Genomic DNA, 22,399 nt, shown 5'->3' with positions numbered 1-22,399 from the left:
AGAAACCACACAATGACAATAAAAAGCTCCAAGTCTCTCTAAGTCTAAGCTTTACCGCGCACGCGACACAAGAGGGCGTTGTAAGTGGGAGGAGGCGTTTCCATGTGGGAAATTTTAGGTACCTGTTTTTATGTCAAATATAAGCGTTTCGAGGCGTCGTTGCAAATCCGTGCTTGGCGTGAGAGGTTTATCTGGATGCATGAACAGGTATGCGCTATTTTAAGAAAGCGAATTTGCTTAATGAACGACAAATATATTCTTATTCTCACCACCAGGTTGCTATTGTCTTGTAAACAAAGTGGCTAACTAGCATCGTTAGCATCAGCTGTCTTGTCAGCTGGAGCACCTTTCACTTCTCCCGCGTTTGTTTGTTTGGTTTAAGCACATCAGGGATATCTTTTCTCGTTGTTGCACTGTAAAAAGAGGCCGAAAGCCTCTTTTTACGGAACCATTTATGGAGGATTTCAAATCATGCAGGCTGCTAAAAACTGAGAATGTGGCTAAATGGGATCGTAACGTTGCTTCGGATTGAGCTTTCCCTCAGTGGTTAGCCTCTCACCTGTTATGTAACGCCTTTAGGCTACACGTGGATGAACTGCTATACGTAAACCCGCTAAACTGTGCTACATACTACAAATATTAGTTTCGCTTTTATTTAACTCCACGGCGTTGAAGCTAGCCGGTAACTTGATACAACCATAATGCTTTGACTCTTTACATCAGCTGCTGAGAATAGACTTTATATTAAGTAGTAAAACAACCGTTTACAGTGTTTCCGTTAACCAGATGCAGGTGTGATTGTGTTTTGTAGCCGAGCGCTCCATTTTCCACCCTCTTCGGGTTATTGTCAGCTGACTGAGCTGACATGCCTATTATGGGATGCTTTCATCGCCATCCACTTAAGCTGATGGGGCTTCGCGATCGGTTATTGGGCTCTTGCAGTGCACTGAGCGTTGCTGAATGAAGAGATTAATCCGGTTTCTTCTTCACTCTGCAGGACAAGAAAGACGTGTGAGAGGTGATCTTCCCAGCCTTGTGTCTCCGCGCTTGGATACACACACTGCGTACGGATGTAAGAAGGTGGTTGTTTGTATGGATGCACGTAAATACATGCAGATTTAGCACCCTGGCCTGATGGAAAAGAGAGACAGGAAGCCTGGATATTTTGCCAGGTAAGGGACTCTAGTTTTTATGCAGCTGTCATCTTAAGATTTGCATTTATTTTTTACCTCCTAAAATCGGCCTCTCATTTGTTGTGAATCACCATGTTTGGTGCTCAATGAGTCGATGTAATTATGTAATGTTTTTTTGCTGAACAATAATGATTTACCCATAGTTAATCACTACAAAGAAGCACACCCATCCCTTTGTGTTTAAAGGCTCAGGGAACAGAAGCTATGAAAATCTTTACGCGAGAATGATAGGTTGAAGGTGTTGGAAACTTTCAAATCTGTGAAAAATCTTAATGAGAAAATAGTTTCTTTAATCCCCTCTTTGTGCATTTAATGTAACTTAACTAATATCTTTATTTTTCCTCTTTGTTTTATTGTCAAGGTTGTCTTTTGGAAGGCATGTGATCGTGAGATGTCCCTTCACACACTGAATAAACTAGTGCCACGGTCTACTCCAGGGGTGCCCAATCCCGGTCCTCGAGAGCTACCATCCTGCAGCTTTTAGATGCATCCTTGTTCCCACACAGCTGAATCACATGAATGGCTTGTTATCAGGCCTTTGCCAAACATGATGGCATGCTGAAGAGATCAAACCATTTGATTCAGCTGTGTTGGAGTAGGGATGCATCTAAAAGCTGCAGGATAGTAGCTCTCGAGGACCGGGATTGGGCACCCCTGTGGCCTGGGTTTAAAGCTGTGGCTTAGCATGGTTGATTGATTGTAGACACCTGTGCCCTTGCTGGAGTAATGAACCTTGCTCAGCTGGTATGTACTGTGCTGTGAAGAAGGCACAAGCTGGTGCTCTTGGAAATTTTTAATGGTTCAGTTCAGTCATAGAAATCCAATAAAGATAATGTAACTGATTTCCAGCTGCACGGTTTTTATTCTAAGATTCTCCCAGGGTAGCTCTGCATGATTCATATGTCAATATAACCCTTATTTATCTCATACTGGGCTTTGGTGCAGTTACTACTTTCTTTGAGACCACCCTCCTTTAAAGCCGGCTTTTGCATGATTGGAAAGTTTGAGAAGCAGCTGCTCATAGCCAGAAAGGCACCCCAGAGGTGATCATGTTAGGGTATTGTATGTGTTCCTTGATATCGCAGAGTACCTGAGTCAAACAATATTTTTAAAAAATAAATGTTTTTTTGCTATGATGCACTCCTCCAACCCAGCCGTCTCTCTAACATGATGCCATCTATCACTACAAATCACTGTGCTCCTCTATTTCAGTGTAAACACAGCAATGAAAGGCATTTTAATTATGTTGTGGAGTTAGCTATACAAGCTATCATGTGATGCTTTTTTTTTTTTTTTTTTTTCTTGTGAGGATAAACTAGTGGTTCTCAAACTTTACAAGGATATAAGTTGATCTGAAGCAGCTACTGATTTATTTCTTTTAGAATTTATTTATTATTTAATATAAATGGCAGTCGTGCATCACACGTGGGGCCGTGGCCTGCTGACGCAGTGTCAACTTTAGTAACAGATTTTTGACACCGTGTGAAACATGATATGAGGAAATGTGTGGAAAGAGGCTTACCGCAGTTGCGGTGTATAAAGTGACAAGAAATCTGCAGGTTGTCAACTAGGGCTGCCACGATTTGTCGACTAGTCACGATTACGTCGACTATCAAAATCGTCGACGACTGATTTAATAGTCGACGTGTCGTTTGAAGCTTTGTAAGATCGCAAAAGACGCAGGAATAATAGCAGGATTTAAGAGTGTAATAACGGACTGAAACAGAAGATGGCAGCACAGCATGTACAAGGATGCCAGCTGCCGTTAAACCCCGAAGAAGAAGAAGCAGCTGTGTCCCAGAATTCATAGCGCGGCCCAGCTTAGTTTCCAACAATGGCGGTAGCTAGTTAGTTTTAATATTACTCTTATTATTCTTTCTGGGTCACAAAATAAACGTTTAACATATTTTCAGGCGAGAATGTAGCTGTGTAAACCTCAAATATCGGCTCAGTTTATCAGGACACCACCACATATTTTCAAAAGCGCTCCGACGTTTTCGGAGACGTCTGTTACCCACTAGCTCGATAGCTAGCCGGGGGCTAGGTCACTAGCGCCGTGAGAACACCGGACTCCCGGCAAATTGTTTTCAAACCCACCGCCATCTTTCGCGACTCAGGTTAAATATATATGAGTCACTTAGATAAATTAAAAATTTTATTGTTTGGCTTTTTTTTAGTATTTTATTTGTTCCTGAGTAAATCGGTTTGGCTGAGATTAAAGTTATAGTTTTTACACAGCTGAATAAACGTCAAGCAGACAGCTGATTATCAGAAGTGTGAGATGCTGGAGAATATACTCCGGTGTCCTGTTATATTTTAGATAGCAAGGAGTTTATTAAACTTCACCGAAACAATCTGCAAATTTCATTAAAATTGAATAAACTATCATCTTGTCTTTATTTTTAGTTAGCACCTTAAAAGCTTAAAGCTGTAAGCTAATGATAGTTATATAAGAGCAGATGCTGCTGGTGCAATAAGCTGTAGTTTTACGTCCAGTGGATGATGATCTGATTAGTCGACTAATCGCATAAATAATCGGTGACTAGTCGACTATCAAAATAATCGTTTGTGCCAGCCCTATTGTCAACACCTGCTTTCGCGGATGTCGGAACAAATGAGGTGTGTCATCGAACTGCATGGCTGATTTAAGATGGGTAAACATTATTTTGGGGGTGTACTGCTTGTGCACTGAGGCTCACTTGCTGCTGGAAAACCCTCGCTGCACAATACTGCTCTTATTCTGCCTTGTCTAACCTGTTCTACAAAACAGTCTTATCATAGTGTAGAAAAAATATAAACCTTGTTTTTTCTTTTCTTTTTTAAAAACCCTTACAAACATGTAAACTAATGCATATGGAAGGTAAAACAATTAAATGCTTCTGTCATTGGATATACAGTAAAATATAAAAACTGTTTAATCTTGTGTATATGAGGTCATGCTTTATAGCTTAGTGAGCTTAATTCCTTCTTATGGCTCACGTTACTCACTAAGACTACACAGACAGTCTAGTGCGATCCAGCCATTTGTCATGTCTGTATTTCTTTTTCTTTTTCCCCCCATATGATTAGGTTATGTTGGAAATATTATATTATGGAGAAAAATGACTGTCATCACAATCCAGGCAGCCTCTAATTATTAGGTAGACAGCATATTAGATGTTAATGGGGGTTGCAGGCTTCAAACTGCTCATGCAGAGACACTGTGCAGTAGCACTGGTGCCTGTTTGTACAGAAAGTAGAACAAAAATAAGCGTTATCATCTAACACAGCCACTCCTGTAATGCGTATCTCTTCGGCTGCTTTGTGCCACCTCGCTTCCTGACAAATAGAGCAAAGGTCAATGTGAGGTGCACAGGGACAGTATTAACCAGCCACGGTACAAATGTCAGATTGGAAATGAAGATCAGTAAATTAAAATGCTGGTGGAATGGAACGTAAATCCAGGCCTGCCTTCATAATGTGGCACTTCACAGTTTTGTTTCCAAGCAATCCAAAATAAATTGAATTGAGGCATTATGAGGATATGAAGGTGGGAGAACTTTAATATCTGCAAAAGTTCCATCAAAGGTATTATTAGTCTTGTTAAATATCACAAGGTCTGGTATAGATATATGAAAGAATATGGCACAACTGTGCATAAATAGTCACACAAAGAGGCTCATATCAACTTATGTTACTAAAGTAACTGTTACTTTATTCTTACCAGTCAGACTTTAATTGCTTTTTGAGAAAATCCACACACTGATGACCATGTTTTCCTTTACACTATAAACTGCTTTGTGGCTTTTTTCTTTTTTTTTAAAAAAAGGTGGTGTATTTGCACTAGTAGTTTTTCCTCATGCATCTTTGTTTCAGACTGTCTCACTTGAAGCATTTTAATTTGCATTAACCTATACAAAAAGTGTTATGAAGTTTGATCAATAGAAGGAGGCCTTCTGCTGTCTGGAAGGTTTCATTGCTGCTCTGGATACAAAACAAAATAATTCCTGAATGCCCTAAAAAAAAAAAAAAAAAAGTAGAGCAGAGCTCAAGGTTTTCAACAAGCTAACATATAGACTGGCTGTGTCCACACTGGGCCAGATCCATAGACTGAAGCCGTATTTGCCGCATGTTTAAGGGATATGAAAATTAATATTATTAGTAATTGTGTGTCTGTGTTATGCAAGGGCTGTTGTTGTTGTTCATGCCCTCTTTCATGTGTTTGAGTGAGCCGGATTGGAGTCTTTGCTGTGCCAATTCTGGCCCTCGGGCTTTATGTTTCACATTGCTGCTTTAAATCATTTAGCATTTGTTTGGATGTTCATTATCTTCATTGCTTATACTCTACAATAAACCATAATTTGTCCATTCTCATTAATAACTTTAAAACATCCTGGGGTCTGTTTTGTGTTTAATTTTCTTTTTATTATGGTAGGAAGCAGTCACTGTTTAGAAACTCAAGAGGGAGATAAGAAGGGTTAAAGAGGAGATGAAGATGATGTAAAGATGAAGGCTGTGATGGAGAGCACTGAGAAATGCCCCTGAGTGAAACAGATGGCGTGCTGTTGAGAAATGCATCAGCAGATTCTTGAGTCCGCGAGCAGATGTGCGCCTGAGCTCTGTCTGGCTGCTGACTTATCGACCCAATCCTTCCTTTCCATTAAAGCACTTGAACACTTAAGTCGAGCCTTTTGCTTTTTCTCGTTTGCCCAGATTGTGCAGAGCAGCCTAACCACTCTCCCTCAATGCTTGTGACGAATCAGTTTGGTGCTGTCTTTTCTTAAAGTACTTAAGCTCTCAGCACGCCTCTGAGAGCCAGCATAATCCTTAAGTGTACAGCTAACCTGTGATTTCACTGCACTGCAGTGGCCCCCTGTAATGCACCCCAACACAATCTGGAGGCGGTGTACTTGATTCCCTTCCCTATTAATGATTAAAGAGGGAGAAAAGGCAGCGTCACAAAACAGCTGAAGCAGCAAAGTAAATGGAGAGAAAAGTTGCTGCTCATTATTAAAAACTTATTACAGCACCTCTGACAGAAGGAATTAACAGTTAAAGTCTGCTGCATTGTCAATGCTAGAAAAGAAGTGTGGGCTCCCTGGTCATTACACATTATTCTGGAGCTATTCTTCTAGATTATTCAGTAAACCTGATATCTGAAGCAGAAGTTCTGAAGGGTTTAATTTATTATTTCCTCTGCAAGCTAGCAGAATACTTTAAGTTATGGACATGGTTTTAACTGTAGGATTTAAATTCACCATGTTTCTACTTGATCTACCCCCCGGGGCATCTCATCAGGCTGAAGAGGCGGAAACAGCTCAGGGGGAGCCAATCGGAGAAGACTGTGAATGAACAGAATCCGGAAATCATCTCCTGTCCCGACATTCCAAATGACAGTGACGCCAACAAAAAGGCAGAGCTACAGAGAGCGACAGGAAAGCCAGGTAAGATGGTGACAACACACATTTCAAAGTTGCTTCTCTGAATGTTGGAATATACCCTAAATCTAAGTGGCTGCTTTTCCTGTTGAAAATGGTGGATGGTCATGTCAAACAAGGCAAACATTTCAAATGAGAAGGTCATTGTATACGCAAGTAATCCATGTAACGCAAAAGCTCTAAAGAGGCATCCTTAATATCGGCATCTTGTGAACGCAGAAGCCTCACCCACCTGCTGGCCAAATCCTGGCCAATCAGATGAAAGTTGGCTTAAAGGGAGAAGAGTTAATAGTTTCGGAATATGAATGGGCTCAGATGGCACCGATACAGTAAAAGATGAGGAGTCCACGAATACAAATATGGAGTTGGAACATAGCATTTTAGTTACCCTCTGATAACATAAAGACTGAATAATTTAGCATAAAGACTGTGCAGGCTGTGTGCACATCTCTGCTTGGGTTAGTTCTGTTTGGGAGAATAAGATTGCTGATCTTAAGCCCTTTACGCACTGAACACGTACAATCTGTGAATATTTCATGCGTTAAAAATATTTTTCGGACTCTCTTGCAGCTGTTCATGAGGGCCACGTCATTTCGGTGGAGGAATTTGCAGCGCTTTTTGTTTTGTTTTTTTAAACCAAGCACAAATTATACCAAACAGATCTGACCAGACAGATGCACCTGACAGCAAGTGCACTCATGGCTCAAAACACACACAGAGAATGATTATACAGTGATATGGAAATGATAAAATAATACTGTTTTACCTCAGGCACACAGCTAGACTCTGCTTCAGGTCAGTCGGCTCTCTGAAATGATTTCTCTGCCTCCTCAGATATGTTCCCAACTCTGCCAGCAACACTCAAACTGCCCCACTGACATCCTGAAATATGTACGAAAGCAGCCGTGACACTGCTTTAACTCAGCTGTGCCCTGCCATGACAATTAGATAAACCCAAAATTTCAGTTTCTTCCCTTTCTTTAGAGACATTAGGACCAGCTCATCGTGGCTTGATGTCAACTCGATTGATTTTATTTATATTTTTCTACGGTGCAAACGCAACATGTTCATTGTGTATGTGCATCACACTACAAGTGCAAATCTGAAAAATTCGTAATTTTGTGTGGGTTTTTGGGTTTGTTTGTTTTTTGCAATGCACTTGGTATATAATGGCCTTTCTCAGTAATGTTTATCATCTAATGCCCTTCATCAGAATCGGTGTAAATTTATTTATAAGCGCATTTAAAAACAACACAGGTTGACCTTAGTGCTGTACAAACAGGAAAAAAGAAAAAAAAAACATGTTGTGTGACTTGTCAATCAGATTTGTGGAAGTCTGTAAAACAAATGGTAGCCCTTTGGCTGACAGAAGGCTTTGTGGCACAGATGTGATCTTTTGAGGGTAAAGAATTGAAAATGCAAATAAAACTAACCTTGCATGTCAGCTTTACAGTTGAATAACAAAATCTTATACGGAGGAAGTTAAACTTTCCCTTGCTTTTACTAATCATAATTTGAATTGCATTTTTCCAGCAGCTTTCCGAACTTATTTTTAAAAAAAGATTTATTTATTTTTAACTAGAGTTGTTTTACACTTGCAATATACACTGATTAATATCTGAGGATCCTCTGTGGTAAAACAACCTCAGCAGTTTTAAACGGGAAGTTGCATAACCTTTATCCTGTTCTAGTATACCGTTAAAGATGATATTCAGTACTCTGTATTCACAATGTCATTTAGTACTAAGATTTGACGCTACTCTTGGAAAAATGTCATTATTGATCAACAATATTGTGCCACCCATCATTTCTTTATATTTTGCTGGGTAATCTTAAGGTCCAGGCTCTCAGGAGGCCAGTCCATGACTGACTGTGATCCATTGTATGATTTAATTTTCAGGTATGCTTTTACTGCAATAAAAGTGTGTTTAGGATCAGTATCACACTGAAAAAGATTTTAAACCCAAAATTTTAAATTTATAAGTCGTTCTGTAAGACCTGTCACTGATTTTCAGTCGGGTACAGAAACGACCCTTGCACCGAGGCTCTGAGGCTTCAGTAAACAGTAGATGTATCAACTGTAGATTCAAGTAAAGAAATAGAACCAAATTGTTTTTGCAACAGGCTGTTAGAAACAGAGTGCCTAAGATAAAATTTAAAACTGGTTCTTTAATTTGTCTTCTATGTGTAGGCACAACAATGGTTCATTCCATGAGTTAGGTGTCGTTTTATGCTTAAATAATCCAAAGATCATTGCCAAGTTTAAAAGATTAAAAAAAATCCTCTCAAATTGGTCAAGTGCAAGGACAGGAGTGAAAACGAATAGAAAAAGCAAGAAGTATCTGAAGAAAAACTGAAAGACCTTCAGAAAGCCTGAAAAAACTATTGTTCAAGCCCACTGAAAAGATTATGAGGTCTGGCTGTTTGGAAGCAATATTGAAAGAGGGGTGATTTAAGGCTGTCTTTCCCCCCCTAAATTTAATGGGCATCAGACTTTTTGCATGGTCGAGGTAAGCTTCTTATTAAATTATTATTGAGTCATTAAAATGACTCAGTTGAATTGTCGTTGGTGTGGCTTTTAAAATATGCCAGTCAAAAAGTTGCGGTTGTTAATATTATTTTAACCAAATAAAACAATATTTAATAAGTGTGTACACTACAGATTTTATTACAAGACATCCTGTGGGCCAACATTGTCTTGTGTAGAAACCCATTATGACCTGCAAAACAAAAAGTGACCATTGCAACCATTATGGGCAGTGCGTGTCATGCTAGCATGTTTTGCTGGGTTTCTTTGGCTGTGAAAGAGCAGTGATAACTCCTGTCACAAGTTCAGTGGGTCAGCCAGCTGTAAAAAGCCATTTCTATTATAATACATAGTGCAAATGTGGTATTCTTTAGTGTAAAGGGCAAGAAATACACACAAACAAACTGTTAAGTCCCATTGACTAAAAGTCCTGCACAGTATAATATCAGTCACAGCCTGGTACAGGCTCGGTGAATAAAGTGACAGCGGCCTTTTCTTTGATGCTCTGTACAGTAAAAAGAAGCAGACGCAGCTGGAGTCTGGCCAGCTAATACTTACTCATGCCCTCTGTATCCATGGCGGGGGCGGCAGTATAATGAGGCAGTCAGGGAGTGGAGCACTAATAGCCTGTGCTTTCCCGGCAGGAAGAAACTGCTGACTGTGGACCTTCTCTGCTACAAGGGTCAGATTATGTGTGTGTGTATATACAATAACCACTTCTGTGTTTGTAGTGTTTTGAGGCTGGATAATGATAGGAGATGAGCAGCTGGTACTGAATCACAGTCAGACAACTAAAGGCTTTTTAGAGGGTCCTCCTCCCCCCCCCCCCCCCCCCCCCTTTTTCTTTTCTTTTTTTTTTCCTTTTTCTAACCCCAACCCCTGAAACATTGCTTTTTTTCTTTATTAACACAATTAACCCATTTATAAGACCTATATAACCCATTTATATAGCTCTTATAAGAAGTTTTTTCCTAATCATACTGTTATTTTACAGTCGTCCTTAGTCTACAGTCCTCTTTCTGTTCTGTTCTGTCAGATGATGGCTGTAAAGTTACCAACAAGGCAAAAATGGAAAAGACAAGGCCGCCGGGGACAGTGGAGTTCGTTGTGAGTAACATCATTTTTTTTGTTGTTGTTGTTGTTGTTGTTTTTTTTCCTTTTAAGTAAGGTGCTGTAGACTTGCAAGGGAAGAGATAGAAAATTTCCGTTGTGTAGCATTTTGAGCTGTTTGCATTTAAAATGTCTCACATTTTTACAGAGGAGATGATTTGTGTTACAGGTGGGACGTGATGATTCCCTCAACAGCATCGCACTCAAGTTCAACATCACCCCAAATAAACTGGTCCAGCTGAACAAGCTGTTTTCTCGCAGTGTCTACCCCGGGCAGGTGAGAAAGCTGTGACACTAAGCATCAGCTGGATAATGTGTTAGAGCGGGTTTTCCACTAATTTCCACAAAGGAACACTTTGAAAACGCATATCTTGAAAGGGGTAGGGCGGCGATATCGGCTACACTGATGTGGACTAGGAATGAAAAGAATCTTCATCGTTTGATGGAAATGAAAATGATCACTGAAGGTTAAAAGCAGATATAGAAGTTTAGCCCATTTATTATGTCATGCTGCTTTTTTCCCCTGTTCATTACTGATCATCTAACTATTGGTTATCTGTTATTACTACAGAAACTGTTTGTCCCTGATGTGACTCAGTCAGAAACTGAACTCAAATCTCCGACTTCCTCTGATCCCATCGCTAAAAACGTGTCAGAGAAGTCATCACAAGTAAGTCAAATAACATTCATTATATTACTTGGAGTACTGTGATCATACACAGGACTTCGGCATGAACCAAAAAAGCTAATTTAGCCTCTATCATGTGACATACCATACACCCCGAGATAAGTATTCCAAATTATAGAACCTTTACCCGTATTGTGGCCATTCAAGGACAAAAAGATTGTTAAAGGGTATTTGAAGGTTTTGGTAGCATGTGCTTAAAATGCACTGTAAGATGTGTATTTAGAACTACATTTGCTTAAATTAGTTGTACTTGAGGTAATTCTTGAATTACAGTCTTGTGCATAAGTCTTGAGCTGCTCCACTTTATATTTTGCTTCCAAGAAGTCAGTGTAACCCTGTTTACCCTTAATTAATAACAGTAAAGACAATATCACTGGGTCGGCAGTAGTGCGAGGTGTAAAAATCAGCAATGAAAAGCAACACCATAGTAAACTTTGCACAAGAATGCGTATTTGTATTTGCAGTACATCTGTCATACAGCAATTTATAATACAGACTTTCTTAATAAGAAAGTCCTTTCTAAAGTCTTTCAAGTTATCAAGAAGTTTTCAAGCTGCTTTTTTTTTTTTCCAAGCTGCTTTTTCACCCTATTGCAGTTCAGACACTTATACCTGACCATTCAGATGAATGTTTTTGTTTTTGCTTTTTTAAGCCTCTTAACTCTGCGACCTGTACATCATTCAAGCATAAAAAGGCACCTACCTCAAGTGCTTAACCAGTGTTGTCTACACACAAGAGAACTTAGCAAAGTTATATCTTTAGGCACTTTGTTACTAGCAGTCTAGTGCAAAAACATGTAATTTGTTCTGATTTCCTTGGTTGAATCAGTTTTAAAGGTATAAAGATAGTAACTTTGTAACAACAAGGTGACTCCCAAAGAGCTGTTAGCAGAAAGCTTACCATATCTCAGCATGGTGTGCAGTGTGAGATTTGAGGAAAAATGGACAAGTGGAGGACAAAAAGTGACAGGCCTAAAACACTATCAACAGCAGATGAAGGGAAGTCAATAATTTTGGGGGGCAGAGTTATTGAGGAGTGGTAGAAGACCAGCAGCAGCTTCTGGTCCAAGTTATGTTTCCTCAGGACATGGAAGTGCAGTCTTTACCAAGACGTTGGTGTTGTGGGTCCAGGTGAGGTTGGTGGAGATGTGAGTGCCCAGAAAACCTTGAGAAACCTGAAGGCAAAGACAGATCCCACCTATACTTCATTATGAATTCTTTTGTCTTAAGGACGCTCAGCTTCACATTATTTTCTAAACACCAGCGGGACAAGTTCTCTATCTCCGCCCTGTATCTCTGATCTCTGATCTCCTTTAGGGATCAGCCCAACGTCATTGGCATGCTTGACAATGAGGTTGGTTGGGTGGATTGATGTGCAGTCTGATGTGTACTGGGCGTAAAGTAGGAGGCTGAGAACACAGCCCTGCAGGGATCCAGTGCTGAGTAACATTTGGGGGTCTGGTCACCTAGTCAGACTGATTTGAGGCCGGTTGGTGAAAAAAGGTGGTCACACCAAATATTGACTCATTAGAATTGTACAAACTGTGTTATTATTTTATTATTAACCTTTATTTTACCAGGAAAAGTCCCATTGAGATTAAAAACCTCTTTTCCAAGGGAGTCCTGGCCAAGAGGCGACAACATGTTAAAATTACAAAGTTACATACATGATTATAAGTAACAATTACATTTTAAAAAAACATTTTTCTCTGGCTCTCTCAATTTGGACTTAAAAGCATTTAATGAAATAAGATCTGCTATCTTCCAGTCTTTTTGCATCATGTTCCATGTAAAAGGGGCAGCATAAGAAAAAGCCCTCTTTCCCAGTTCAGTTCTGGCAAATGGAACATTGAGCAGAAGAAGATCGCTTGAACGCAGGCTATAAGAAACAGTACTCCTCCATGTGAGCAGATCGCAAATATAGGTGGGCATTTGTCCAAGCAGGGCCTTGTAAATAAAGATGCACCAGTGATCAAACCTCCTGGAGGACAACGAAGGCCATCCCACTCGAGCATACAGATCACAACAATGGGTCAAAGCCCTACAGTTTGTAATAAACCGTAAAGAGGCATGATATACTGAGTCAATCTTATGAAGACACTAGGCGGAAGCATTCATGTACAGCAGATCACCATAATCTAAAACAGATAAAAATGTGGCATTTACAAGACGCTTTTTTGTCTCAAAAGAAAAGCAAAATTTGTTTCGAAAGAAAAATCCTAATTTTAGTTTGAGTTTTTTCACAAGATTGTCTATGTGAGATTTAAAGGTCAGAGAATCATCAATTAAAAAGCCAAGATATTTATACGTATGCACCACTTCTATGAGGTTTCCCTCAAGAGTGGACACCAAAGGGACAGTTTGAGGAAATCTCTTCATGTTTGAAAACAACATTAGCTTTGTCTTTTCAGCATTAAGAACCAATTTCAGCTCCAGAAGTGTGTGCTGAACCACATCAAAAGCTTTCTGCAAAGATTCTATTGCCTTTTCAAGGTTTGAGCCAAAGGAATAAATAACTGTGTCATCAGCATAAAAATGCATACTAGCATTTGACACATTTTGTCCCAAATCATTTATATACATGATGAACAACAGAGGTCCTAAAATTGAACCCTGTGGCACCCCAGTGTGAATATTCAAAAGTTCTGAGCACAGATTTTCACATTTAATGCATTGAGTCCTGTCACTCAAATAGTTAGTGAACCAGGAGACGACATGTCTAGACAGCCCCAAAGAAAGAAGCCTATGCTTCAAAATGACGTGATCCACAGTGTCGAAAGCTTTTGACAGGTCGATAAAGAGAGAAGCGCAGTGCTGTTTTTTATCCAGAGCAACAAGTATGTCATTTATCACTTTTGTGGCAGCCGTAACAGCACTATGCTGTTTTCTAAACCCAGATTGCATTTTTGAGAGAACTTCATTAGAGTACAAGAACTCTTTTAATTGCTCACTGACGAGAGACTCAAGGACTTTTGCCAAGACACACAAGTTTGATATTGGCCTGTAATTAGTCAGAATGGCTGGGTTGCCTCCTTTTAATATTGGCGTAACAAAAGCAGACTTCCAAACAAGTGGAATTTCTTTAGTTTGGATTAAAAGATTAAAAAGGATCATAAGAGGTTGTGCAATGTAATCAGCTGCTATTTTCAGAAAATAGGGCTCTATTAAGTCTGGCCCTGGGGGTTTCCTGTGATCTAAGGCTTTAAGAGCTTTATGCACTTCCTGGACAGAAAAAGGAGAAAAATCAAAAAGCTCCCCAAAATATGTTTGGGGTTCTGTACAGGGAGTCATGGGGGCTGATCCAACAGAGTTAAATAAAAAACCAGTAGCTACGAAGTGCTTGTTAAAGCTATTTAAGACCTCAGTTCTGTCATAAACTGGGACAGAATCTTTTAAAATGAATTTTGGAAGAGCCTGTGATATTTTATTTATAGATAAGGACTTAATTACTTTCCAAAATTTCTGAGGGTTATTGAGGTTTTCTGTAGTAACAGATAAATAGTATTCTGACTTAGCCTTCTTGATAAGTGTCGTGCATTTGTTTCTTAATTTCCTAAAGTCTAACCAGTCAGTCAGGGAATCATTGTTCCTAGCTTTTGCCCATGCCACATTGCGCTGATGGATGGACTCTGATAATTCCGATGAAAACCAAGGGTTCTCCCGTCCCTTGACCCTAAATTTTCTGGCAGGTGCATGCTTATTTAAAATCTTCATAAAAATTCCTTTAAAATAAGCCCAAGCCAGATGGATGTCTGGTATCAGACTCAAATTCAAAGATTGTGTTCTTGACTTATGTACAGTATATCCTTATGTTTGTACCTTTTGAAACAAGCCGTACTAAATAAAAGCACAACATTAATCTCTCTGATCTCTGCCTTTCAACATCTTTCAGTATGGCGTTCCAAACTGTAGGTCAGCAACGGCCCTTCGCCGCGAGCTCTCCCCAAGCTCTGAGGACGAGAGTCCATTAACGGTCAAATTCATAAAAATGAGCTGCAAGTACTTCACTGATGGCATGGTAAGAAGGAAAATTCATACTGGGTTAACAAGCAGAAATGTCCAAACTGGTGAATTATTGCATCTCATGTATGAAGTTAGACTTATTTTAATTTTTTATAATTCCACACTGGGGGAAATTTCCTTGTTACAGCAGCACAAGGAACAGTAAAAAAAGGGGAATTAAAGATGTAGTAGAAAACAATGGTGTACAAAACAAGACAAAATACTACACTATATACAGATGGTTACTATATAAAGTAAAATGCAATTGGAAACATCAATATTTAGTTTTGTCTTTGATCAAATTGTCACCATCTTGCTGCCTCTTTGTGCATTTTGATTTTTCCAGGGTGTTGTTGGAGGCGTGTTAATTGTGACGCCCAACAACATCATGTTTGATCCGCACAAGTCGGACCCCCTGGTGATCGAGCACGGCTGTGAGGAATACGGCCTCATCTGCCCAATGGGGGAGGTCGTCTCTGTAGCGCTGTACGACGACGTGTCGCGCATGAAGCTCAAGGACGCTCTGCCATCGTAAGACCTCTCTCCGTGTCACTTGCCACATTTCCTCCTTCGCTAACCGTTCCTCTCAACTCGATTCTTATTCCTCCTTTTTTGTTCCTCCTTCCCGTTTCTGTTTTATGAGAAATAAACTGCAAACTAAGATATTACGAGCCCTTCAAGCTTTTCAACGTGTTTCCTAACATGCTCCTGAGATTGTCATCTTAGCTTTGTTTCACTCTTTCCTCCATAGCTGTTAATCAAAACTCTCTCCAGTGCAAGATCAGACTTTTTACTTTCCCATTTTCACCTTTTTTGTTCTGTTTAAGCTTTAAGTTGCTGTTTCACATCACATTTACTACTTTTAAGTTGTATACCACATTAATTTCTGTTGGGCATTTTTCTTTTTTCTTTTGTTTTCCCCTTTCTTTTTTTTTCTTTTTTTTTTCCCCCCGCAATTCTGTTTGTTTGTTTGTTTTTTTCCTCATTCTTAATTGCGGTGTGTGTGTGTGTGGTGCCACACCGTGAACTCACAGAGACCTACCCCAGGATCTGTGTCCTGTGTACAGGCCCGGAGAGTGGGAACAGCTGCCATCAGAGCAGGAACTAAACCCCTTCAGTCGCTATGAAGCTCTGAATCCCAAACAACCAATAGTTCTGGATGACATTGAATCAACCCTTTCTGAAACTGGTAGGATATGAAGTTTGTGTTTGTGGTCCACTTGTGGTTGCTTTTTTGTCTGCTTTTATGGTTAACACAAGCTACTTTTCGTTAGCTAGCCCATTAATGAAAGGCAGCTTGCGAATCTTGAAATCCAAACCTGAGACCAAATATTAATTTATTTTCAACGATGCTCAGTTGACATTAAAAGGCTCAAAGTGTGGGGGGGAAAAAAATACAAAATTCCCCACACCACCAGCATCATCCTAAACTGTTGACACAAGGCAGGATGGATTCACGGTATCGTATTGATTACACCAAATTCTGACCCTGCCATGCAAAAGAAATTGGGATTGGAAAAATGTTGCCTGGTCTGATTAGTCTCCAGTCTTTTGCTGAGCTTGTTTATCTCTTTTTAGCTGACAGGAGTAGCACCAGGTGTGGTCTTCTGCTGCTGTAGCTCCTGACTTCAAAGATGCGTGGCCATTCTCCTCAAGACATTTTCATTTTCACCCAGAGAACCGCTGCTCATTGGATACTTTCTTTTTTCATTTGCCGTAAACCCAAGAGAGTGTCTATATGTCTATGTGAACTGAGCCTCTACCATGTGATTGGTTTTTTTTTTAGATATTTTCTAATCAAGAAATTAAGGATTTTATTACCCGTACTGCTTTACTAATGTTGAAGTATAAGGAGGGGGGTTGTAGTTGGGGCATTTGACACTGATTTCTGACATATGCTAAATTTAATCAAAACCTGTTTTGATAACAGTGAGTACAGTGGGCGAACAGACAGAGAAGTCTCCATCAGATGAAGGCTTTACCGAGCTGGAGCCAACTGTCAACGGGAGCACAGACGAGGCAGAGGGGACATCCTGCAGAACACTCGACAGAGACCAACATGAACTCCTAGGACAGAGTCCAGGCCAGGGAGACCATAAGAACCAAACTCAAGGGAAGCTGGATGATGAGGAAGACGAAGGTGTTGCTCAGAACACCTCCATCGAGGATGGAGAGTCGATACAGTCCTCCTCAGAGGCTGAAAAACAGGGTGACTTGCATAATAAACCTACAAACCAGATGGTAACTGAAACCAAAGACGCAAACTGTGAAGGAACTGAAAAGCTGCTAAACGGTGTTGATGATAAAATAACAAGTGCACCAGTGGACCAAATCAGGAGGCAAAGTCTGAAGCAGGCTTCAGAGGTTGATGAGACGTCTGGCCCAGACAGACCAGCAGAGGAGGACGAACTCAGTGAGGAGGAGAGGCAGAAGAAAACCTATGAGTTGGAGATGAAATCCTGGCTACTGAAGAGAATGCAAGCTCCAATAGAAGGTACAAGATTTCAGACTTCGATGGGACTAAAATAAAGTTTCAGCATGAAATAGCTAAACTCTTTATTTTCTCCATACCTTGCAGACATGCTTTTCTCATCAGAGGAGAAGAGCAAAAACCCACCAATGTTCCTCTGCTTCAAAGTTGGGAAGCCAATGCGGAAGTCCTTTGCCACCTGCATGACCTCTAGCCCCGCCCACTCATTCGGGGGCCGGGAAAAGCAGCCAGAATATTGGTTTGCTGTGCCACAGGAAAGGTATATTTAAATGTTTTATATAATCCTAGTGCCAGTTAAATGCTGCAAAAATAACTGTGATGTAAGCTGTGTTGAAGGGGCATTGGTTTACTAATGGTATATTTGCGGCTACACTAGTCGGCAGTCTCCTGATTTCGTGTGTGTGTGTGTCTGCGGTAGGGTGGACGATCTGTATGCCTTCTTCGTTCAGTGGTCCCCAGACGTGTACGGGAAGGAGGCTCGAGAGCAGGGCTTCGTTGTGGTGGAGAAGGATGAGCTGGACATGATTGATAATTTCTTCAGCGACCCTGCATCTTGCAGCTGGGAGGTATGCTCGGGCCTCCAGCTCACCTCACCTCATCTATTTTCTTTTTCAAGCTAACACTACAGTGGTGTTTTGCCTTTTTCAGCATTTTAAAAGCACCTTTGTCTTGCAATCATTTCTGTTCTGTTTGTGTACTTGTGCGCTAGATTATCACCCTTGATGAGGCTAAACGTAGGCAGAGTTTTGGCAGTATCGATGTAGACTTCTCTATGGATGCACTCCCCATGCTCATTGATACAAGTGATCTGCTGCAGGATACACACATTGAGAAGGTAATCTTCAAATATCCAGACATGCGGCTGCTTTCTGAACACTTTAACATCTCACTTGGTGAAAGGAATTTAAGGAAATTCAGTTTTTCAGGGCTAATGGTGTGTACGTTTCCCCAGCTGGCCTGTCGTTTGCCTGCCCGTGTGCAGGGCTATCCATGGAGACTGGCCTACAGCACAGAGAAACATGGGACCAGTCTGAAGACTCTGTATAGGAACCTTGCAGATGTTGACAGTCCTGTGCTGCTGGCCATCAAAGACATGGATAACCAGGTAGACATAGTCATCATAGATGTGAAGTGTTTTAAATAACTGTGAGCTTTAGGAACGTGACATCAGCATTAGGTGAACAGAATATGAGACATCGGGAGGTGAGTAACTTCAGATGGTTTGACTCCTAAGCACAGTGTTGTTGGCTTGTGTTTTATTGCCTGTATAGATTCATATCTGTTAACCCTCAAGCTGACAGTGACAGTCACATCATCTTAGCGTTTTAAAACCAAACCAGTGGACACTGCATACTCATATGGTTTAGAGCTACTGAGTCTATAAAGTCAGCAGAAGAGTGTTTGATGAGGTCATAGTTTTCACTTCCACTTCATTTTGAAACAAGGGGCCCCCTGCTGGCCAATATAAAGAGTGCAGTTTTAAGGCATTACTGCATCACTCTGTTACTTTCCAGACTTTGCCTATCTTCTTATATGGTTTAACACTTTACGCAGGCCACCTGGAGTTATTTTATAACTTTGGGTGTAAAATTGCAAAATAATTCTCATCTTTCAGGAACCATTTGAATTTTCTCTTTTGCCCAAAATGCTTGAGGAGTTATAATAATGAGAAGCACACATGGGAAAAATCTAGGCGGAGCTGGTTTTTCTGTCTGCATTCAGACCGCAGTACCTTGTGAATGATTTGTGCTATTGCGATGCACCAAATTTCTCCATGAAGCTCGTCTGCTCTGCTTTTCGAAGCGTTTGATTTTTGTGGGTTAAGACTAATTTCAAATGTACTAATTTGATTTATGCTATGGCCTGAGAGAGTGGAATCTGTGTGATTATTAGTCGTAAGGAAACTTGATTTCAAATCTAATCTGACTCTCGTCACAGATCTTTGGGGCATTTTCAACTCATCCTTTCAGAGTGAGCGAGCACTGCTATGGCACAGGAGAGACCTTCCTCTACAGCTTCTGTCCTGAAATCAAGGTTTGCGTCCAATCAGTTCACAAGCTCACTCTGGTTAGTTCACCCTTAATCACTAAAAAGATCTCAGTAGCGACTGTGCTGCTTTGCTACTTGCTTTCAGGTGTACCCCTGGACAGGGGAGAATTCCTACTTTGTGAAAGGCAATACCGATTCACTGCAGATGGGAGGAGGAGGGTATGTACAGCTACCTTAGTTTCAATTCAAGCATCAAGTTGTCTCAATAATCTAAATCCTTGGGACAGAAGAGTAGAGACAGTAGAGGGTTTGATAGTTGTCAGTAATCAGCACTGCCTTCCTCTGCAGTGGTCAGCTGGGTCTGTGGCTGGACGCCGAGCTGTACCGAGGGACCACCACCAAATGTGCCACCTTTAACAACCAGCCACTGTCCTCCCAGCAGGACTTTAACATCCACAGTCTGGAGGTCTGGACCTTCGAGTAAACCCATCTTCTCAAACTACATTCACTCTCCCTAAAACCTTTAACATCACCCATTTCTATTATGCACCACTTGGAGGCAAACCTAGCTACCCACAAATGACGCTAAATGTTATGTGAATGAAGTTCAGAAGCCCCTCGTGGAGCCATGTTGACCGCCGGCCGCGCTGTGTCTTCTGTAGCCTGTTTTTGAAGTGAGTGTATTCAGCAGGTAGGCTGGCGAGTTTGTCTGGGTCACCGTCCGTTCAGAGGTGAAGATGTAAGAAAATGTTTTTTGCTCTTGGTTCATTGGCTGCCTTAGACATCAGACAAAGCCTCCAGCTTCCCCCAGCATGCAGACTGCCTTACCACCATAAGCTTGTGAGGAGAGATTGAAGGTGAGGATAGCTGCTTTTTGTCTTTTTCTCTTTGTTTGTTTTGACCCATGTTGCTGTGAGGGCTAAAGAAGCCAATCTGCTGACGATACTATTGAGGTGATCCCTATAAGAGCTGATTTTTAAGTCTGCGTGAAAGAAAAAGGAGTCCGACAATACCACATGTCTATTTGTTAATAAATAATTGTTAATATAATTTGTATTTTGGGGAATGTACAGATGTGTGTACTGAAAATACTTAGTGGCTTTTTTTTTGCTTTTTTTTTTCAAATGTTCAAATCACTCGCCATCAAATTCAGTTTGGCTGGAATTGTTTACAGTGAAAGAGTTCACTTTCTGTGAAGGACATCTTGTGAACGCTGTCTTTATCTTTTTATTTTGAGTTTGTTCATGTGAAATGAGTGAATTCCTCACAACTGCGCACAATGTTGGCATTCCCTGTGTCCAGTCCAAAAACCGCTGACGGAGCCAGGAAACACTTGCAGTGACCAAATATGTTCTGTTTAATTAAATAATTTCATATTTGTCGTGCGCTCGTCTTATTTTATAAATATATTTTTGCATTCTGTTTTTACAAAGAATGTTTGCTTTATTTTTCCTTTTTTTTTTCTCTCTCTCTCTCTCTCTCTGTTGACTTTTGCCAGTATTGAATTCCTGCCTCTAAATGAGTAATGTAGACTCTTATTTGTGGTCTGTGTTGTTCAGAGACTTGCAGCCTGTAGAAGTTTAACATGATGTCACTTTGCACTGCAGGATAAATTGATGGCCCGTGCTGTGTTGTACCCTGAAGCTTTTCTACAATGTAAAATTGTTACTGAATGTCACTACAGGAGGGAGTCCAGCCTCCTTAAAAAGGGATGGGAAAGGGATACACTTTTTTTTTTTTCAATGCACATTGATATGCCACTAACTAAACAATCAGATCTACTAACACAGGGTGAAAATGTCCATTTGCGCCCTCTGTATCTGACACAGGCTTGTAGTGCATGAATATGCAATACTGCAAACATCTGACACCACTGACAACGATCCCTGCCGTACTAGTCACTATAACGCTGGTTAGCGCTTCATGTTGAATTGAGCTTGGTTGTCGTCGGCTGTTCAGTGTTGTAGCTGTGAAGTATTATTTCTTGTGAATCCAAAACTGCTGTGTTCTGTGATATCATGATCTATTTATTGTGTTGTCACTGCAACTACATTTAAAATTAAATGTTAAATATATACAAATAAAATATTGGCAGTGTGTGGTTTATATCTTCCACCTCTTCAACAATCAGTGATTATTAAAGAAGATGAAACACTTGGAGCTTTTCAAGCTTGTGTCATGTTTTAGACTCATTCTCATCCTAATCACACACTATGTATTAAAACACAATATTAACCATAATTGTTTTAGTCGTACCTTTTTGGATTGCAGTTTAAGAATTCTCAATTATTTTGGTAGGTCAGAAGCAGCTTTTTTGGAAGTCAGTCATAATTTACATTGTGTTAAACATTCTTTAAGAATTGTGAATATTAAAATAAAATTATGTTGAAATATAGTCCCGATCAAAAGTTTAAGACCACCTGAAAATTGCAAAAAATCCTATTTTGCATGGTTGGATGGATAATAACACTGCTTCACTGCAGCAACATCAGGTAATCTCCATATACGGATTCCTGGCTTTAAGTTTTTGATCTACTGCAGAATATTTTTAAGGGTGTTATCTACTATAAAAAACCATGCCAGCAAAATCTCCAAGTTTTTCTGTTTTATCCTGTTACTTTGACACAAAGGCATCTGCTGTGATGCTTACACATCTGATAAAGTGGCAGCTTAATTTTTTTTATACACAGCCTACAAACTCAGTGCAAACTAACTGCAGAGAAATAGTCAAATAATTTTGAATTAAATATTCTTAATTTACAAGGCTTAGAGGGTTCTTTCGACAGGACATATCCTAGATAAATGGACAAAATTATAATATTTCTGACTGACTCAAAATGGAACAAAATCGAATCGGGACCTTGTGAATCAGCTGTAGAAATCAGTGACGATAGTAGTGCCTGCCCGACTGCCTTCATTTCCACAATGTTTATTAGGAGGGCAGAGTTCTCAGAAAAGCATTGAGTAACCTCTCTGCACGTCA

The 22,399-nt window shown here is 40.2% G+C and overlaps 1 protein-coding gene across 3 annotated transcripts; it reads left to right on the top strand.

Moving 5' to 3' along the window:
* Positions 1-80: 80 nt before the first annotated feature.
* ncoa7b (nuclear receptor coactivator 7b) lies at positions 81-20,798 on the top strand. Of its 3 annotated transcripts, none has more exons than XM_085372409.1 (17): positions 81-118; positions 998-1,172; positions 6,471-6,616; positions 10,174-10,244; positions 10,417-10,524; positions 10,819-10,917; positions 14,827-14,952; positions 15,283-15,467; positions 15,971-16,125; positions 16,867-17,430; positions 17,515-17,686; positions 17,846-17,993; positions 18,137-18,262; positions 18,380-18,532; positions 19,366-19,461; positions 19,562-19,635; positions 19,765-20,798. In XM_085372409.1, the coding sequence occupies exons 2-17, from the start codon at positions 1,135-1,137 to the stop codon at positions 19,898-19,900; spliced, it is 2,397 nt and encodes a 798-aa protein (XP_085228535.1). In that variant the 5' UTR covers positions 81-118; positions 998-1,134; the 3' UTR covers positions 19,901-20,798. The 3 variants fall into 3 exon arrangements, with proteins under 3 accessions (XP_085228535.1, XP_085228536.1, XP_085228534.1); XM_085372410.1 differs by having other exon boundaries at positions 113-207; positions 16,004-16,125; XM_085372408.1 differs by having other exon boundaries at positions 113-207.
* Positions 20,799-22,399: the final 1,601 nt, after the last annotated feature.

Source organism: Diplotaxodon limnothrissa, linkage group LG15 (assembly GCF_057381915.1).
Source record: "Diplotaxodon limnothrissa isolate DT_005_m linkage group LG15, D_limnothrissa_male_GT1.1, whole genome shotgun sequence".
Classification (NCBI taxonomy): domain Eukaryota; kingdom Metazoa; phylum Chordata; class Actinopteri; order Cichliformes; family Cichlidae; genus Diplotaxodon; species Diplotaxodon limnothrissa.
The sequence above is the reverse complement of the archived record's forward strand: the minus strand, read 5'-3'. Positions and strand labels throughout refer to the sequence as shown.

Excerpts from the sequence above, each read along its gene's own strand:
- ncoa7b (XM_085372409.1), top strand. The coding sequence starts at position 1,135 with ATGGAAAAGAGAGACAGGAAGCCTGGATATTTTGCCAG. Across the intron at positions 18,533-19,365 it reads TCAAAGACATGGATAACCAG|ATCTTTGGGGCATTTTCAAC; the intron begins GTAGACATAGTC and ends CTCTCGTCACAG. Across the intron at positions 19,636-19,764 it reads CTGCAGATGGGAGGAGGAGG|TGGTCAGCTGGGTCTGTGGC; the intron begins GTATGTACAGCT and ends CTTCCTCTGCAG.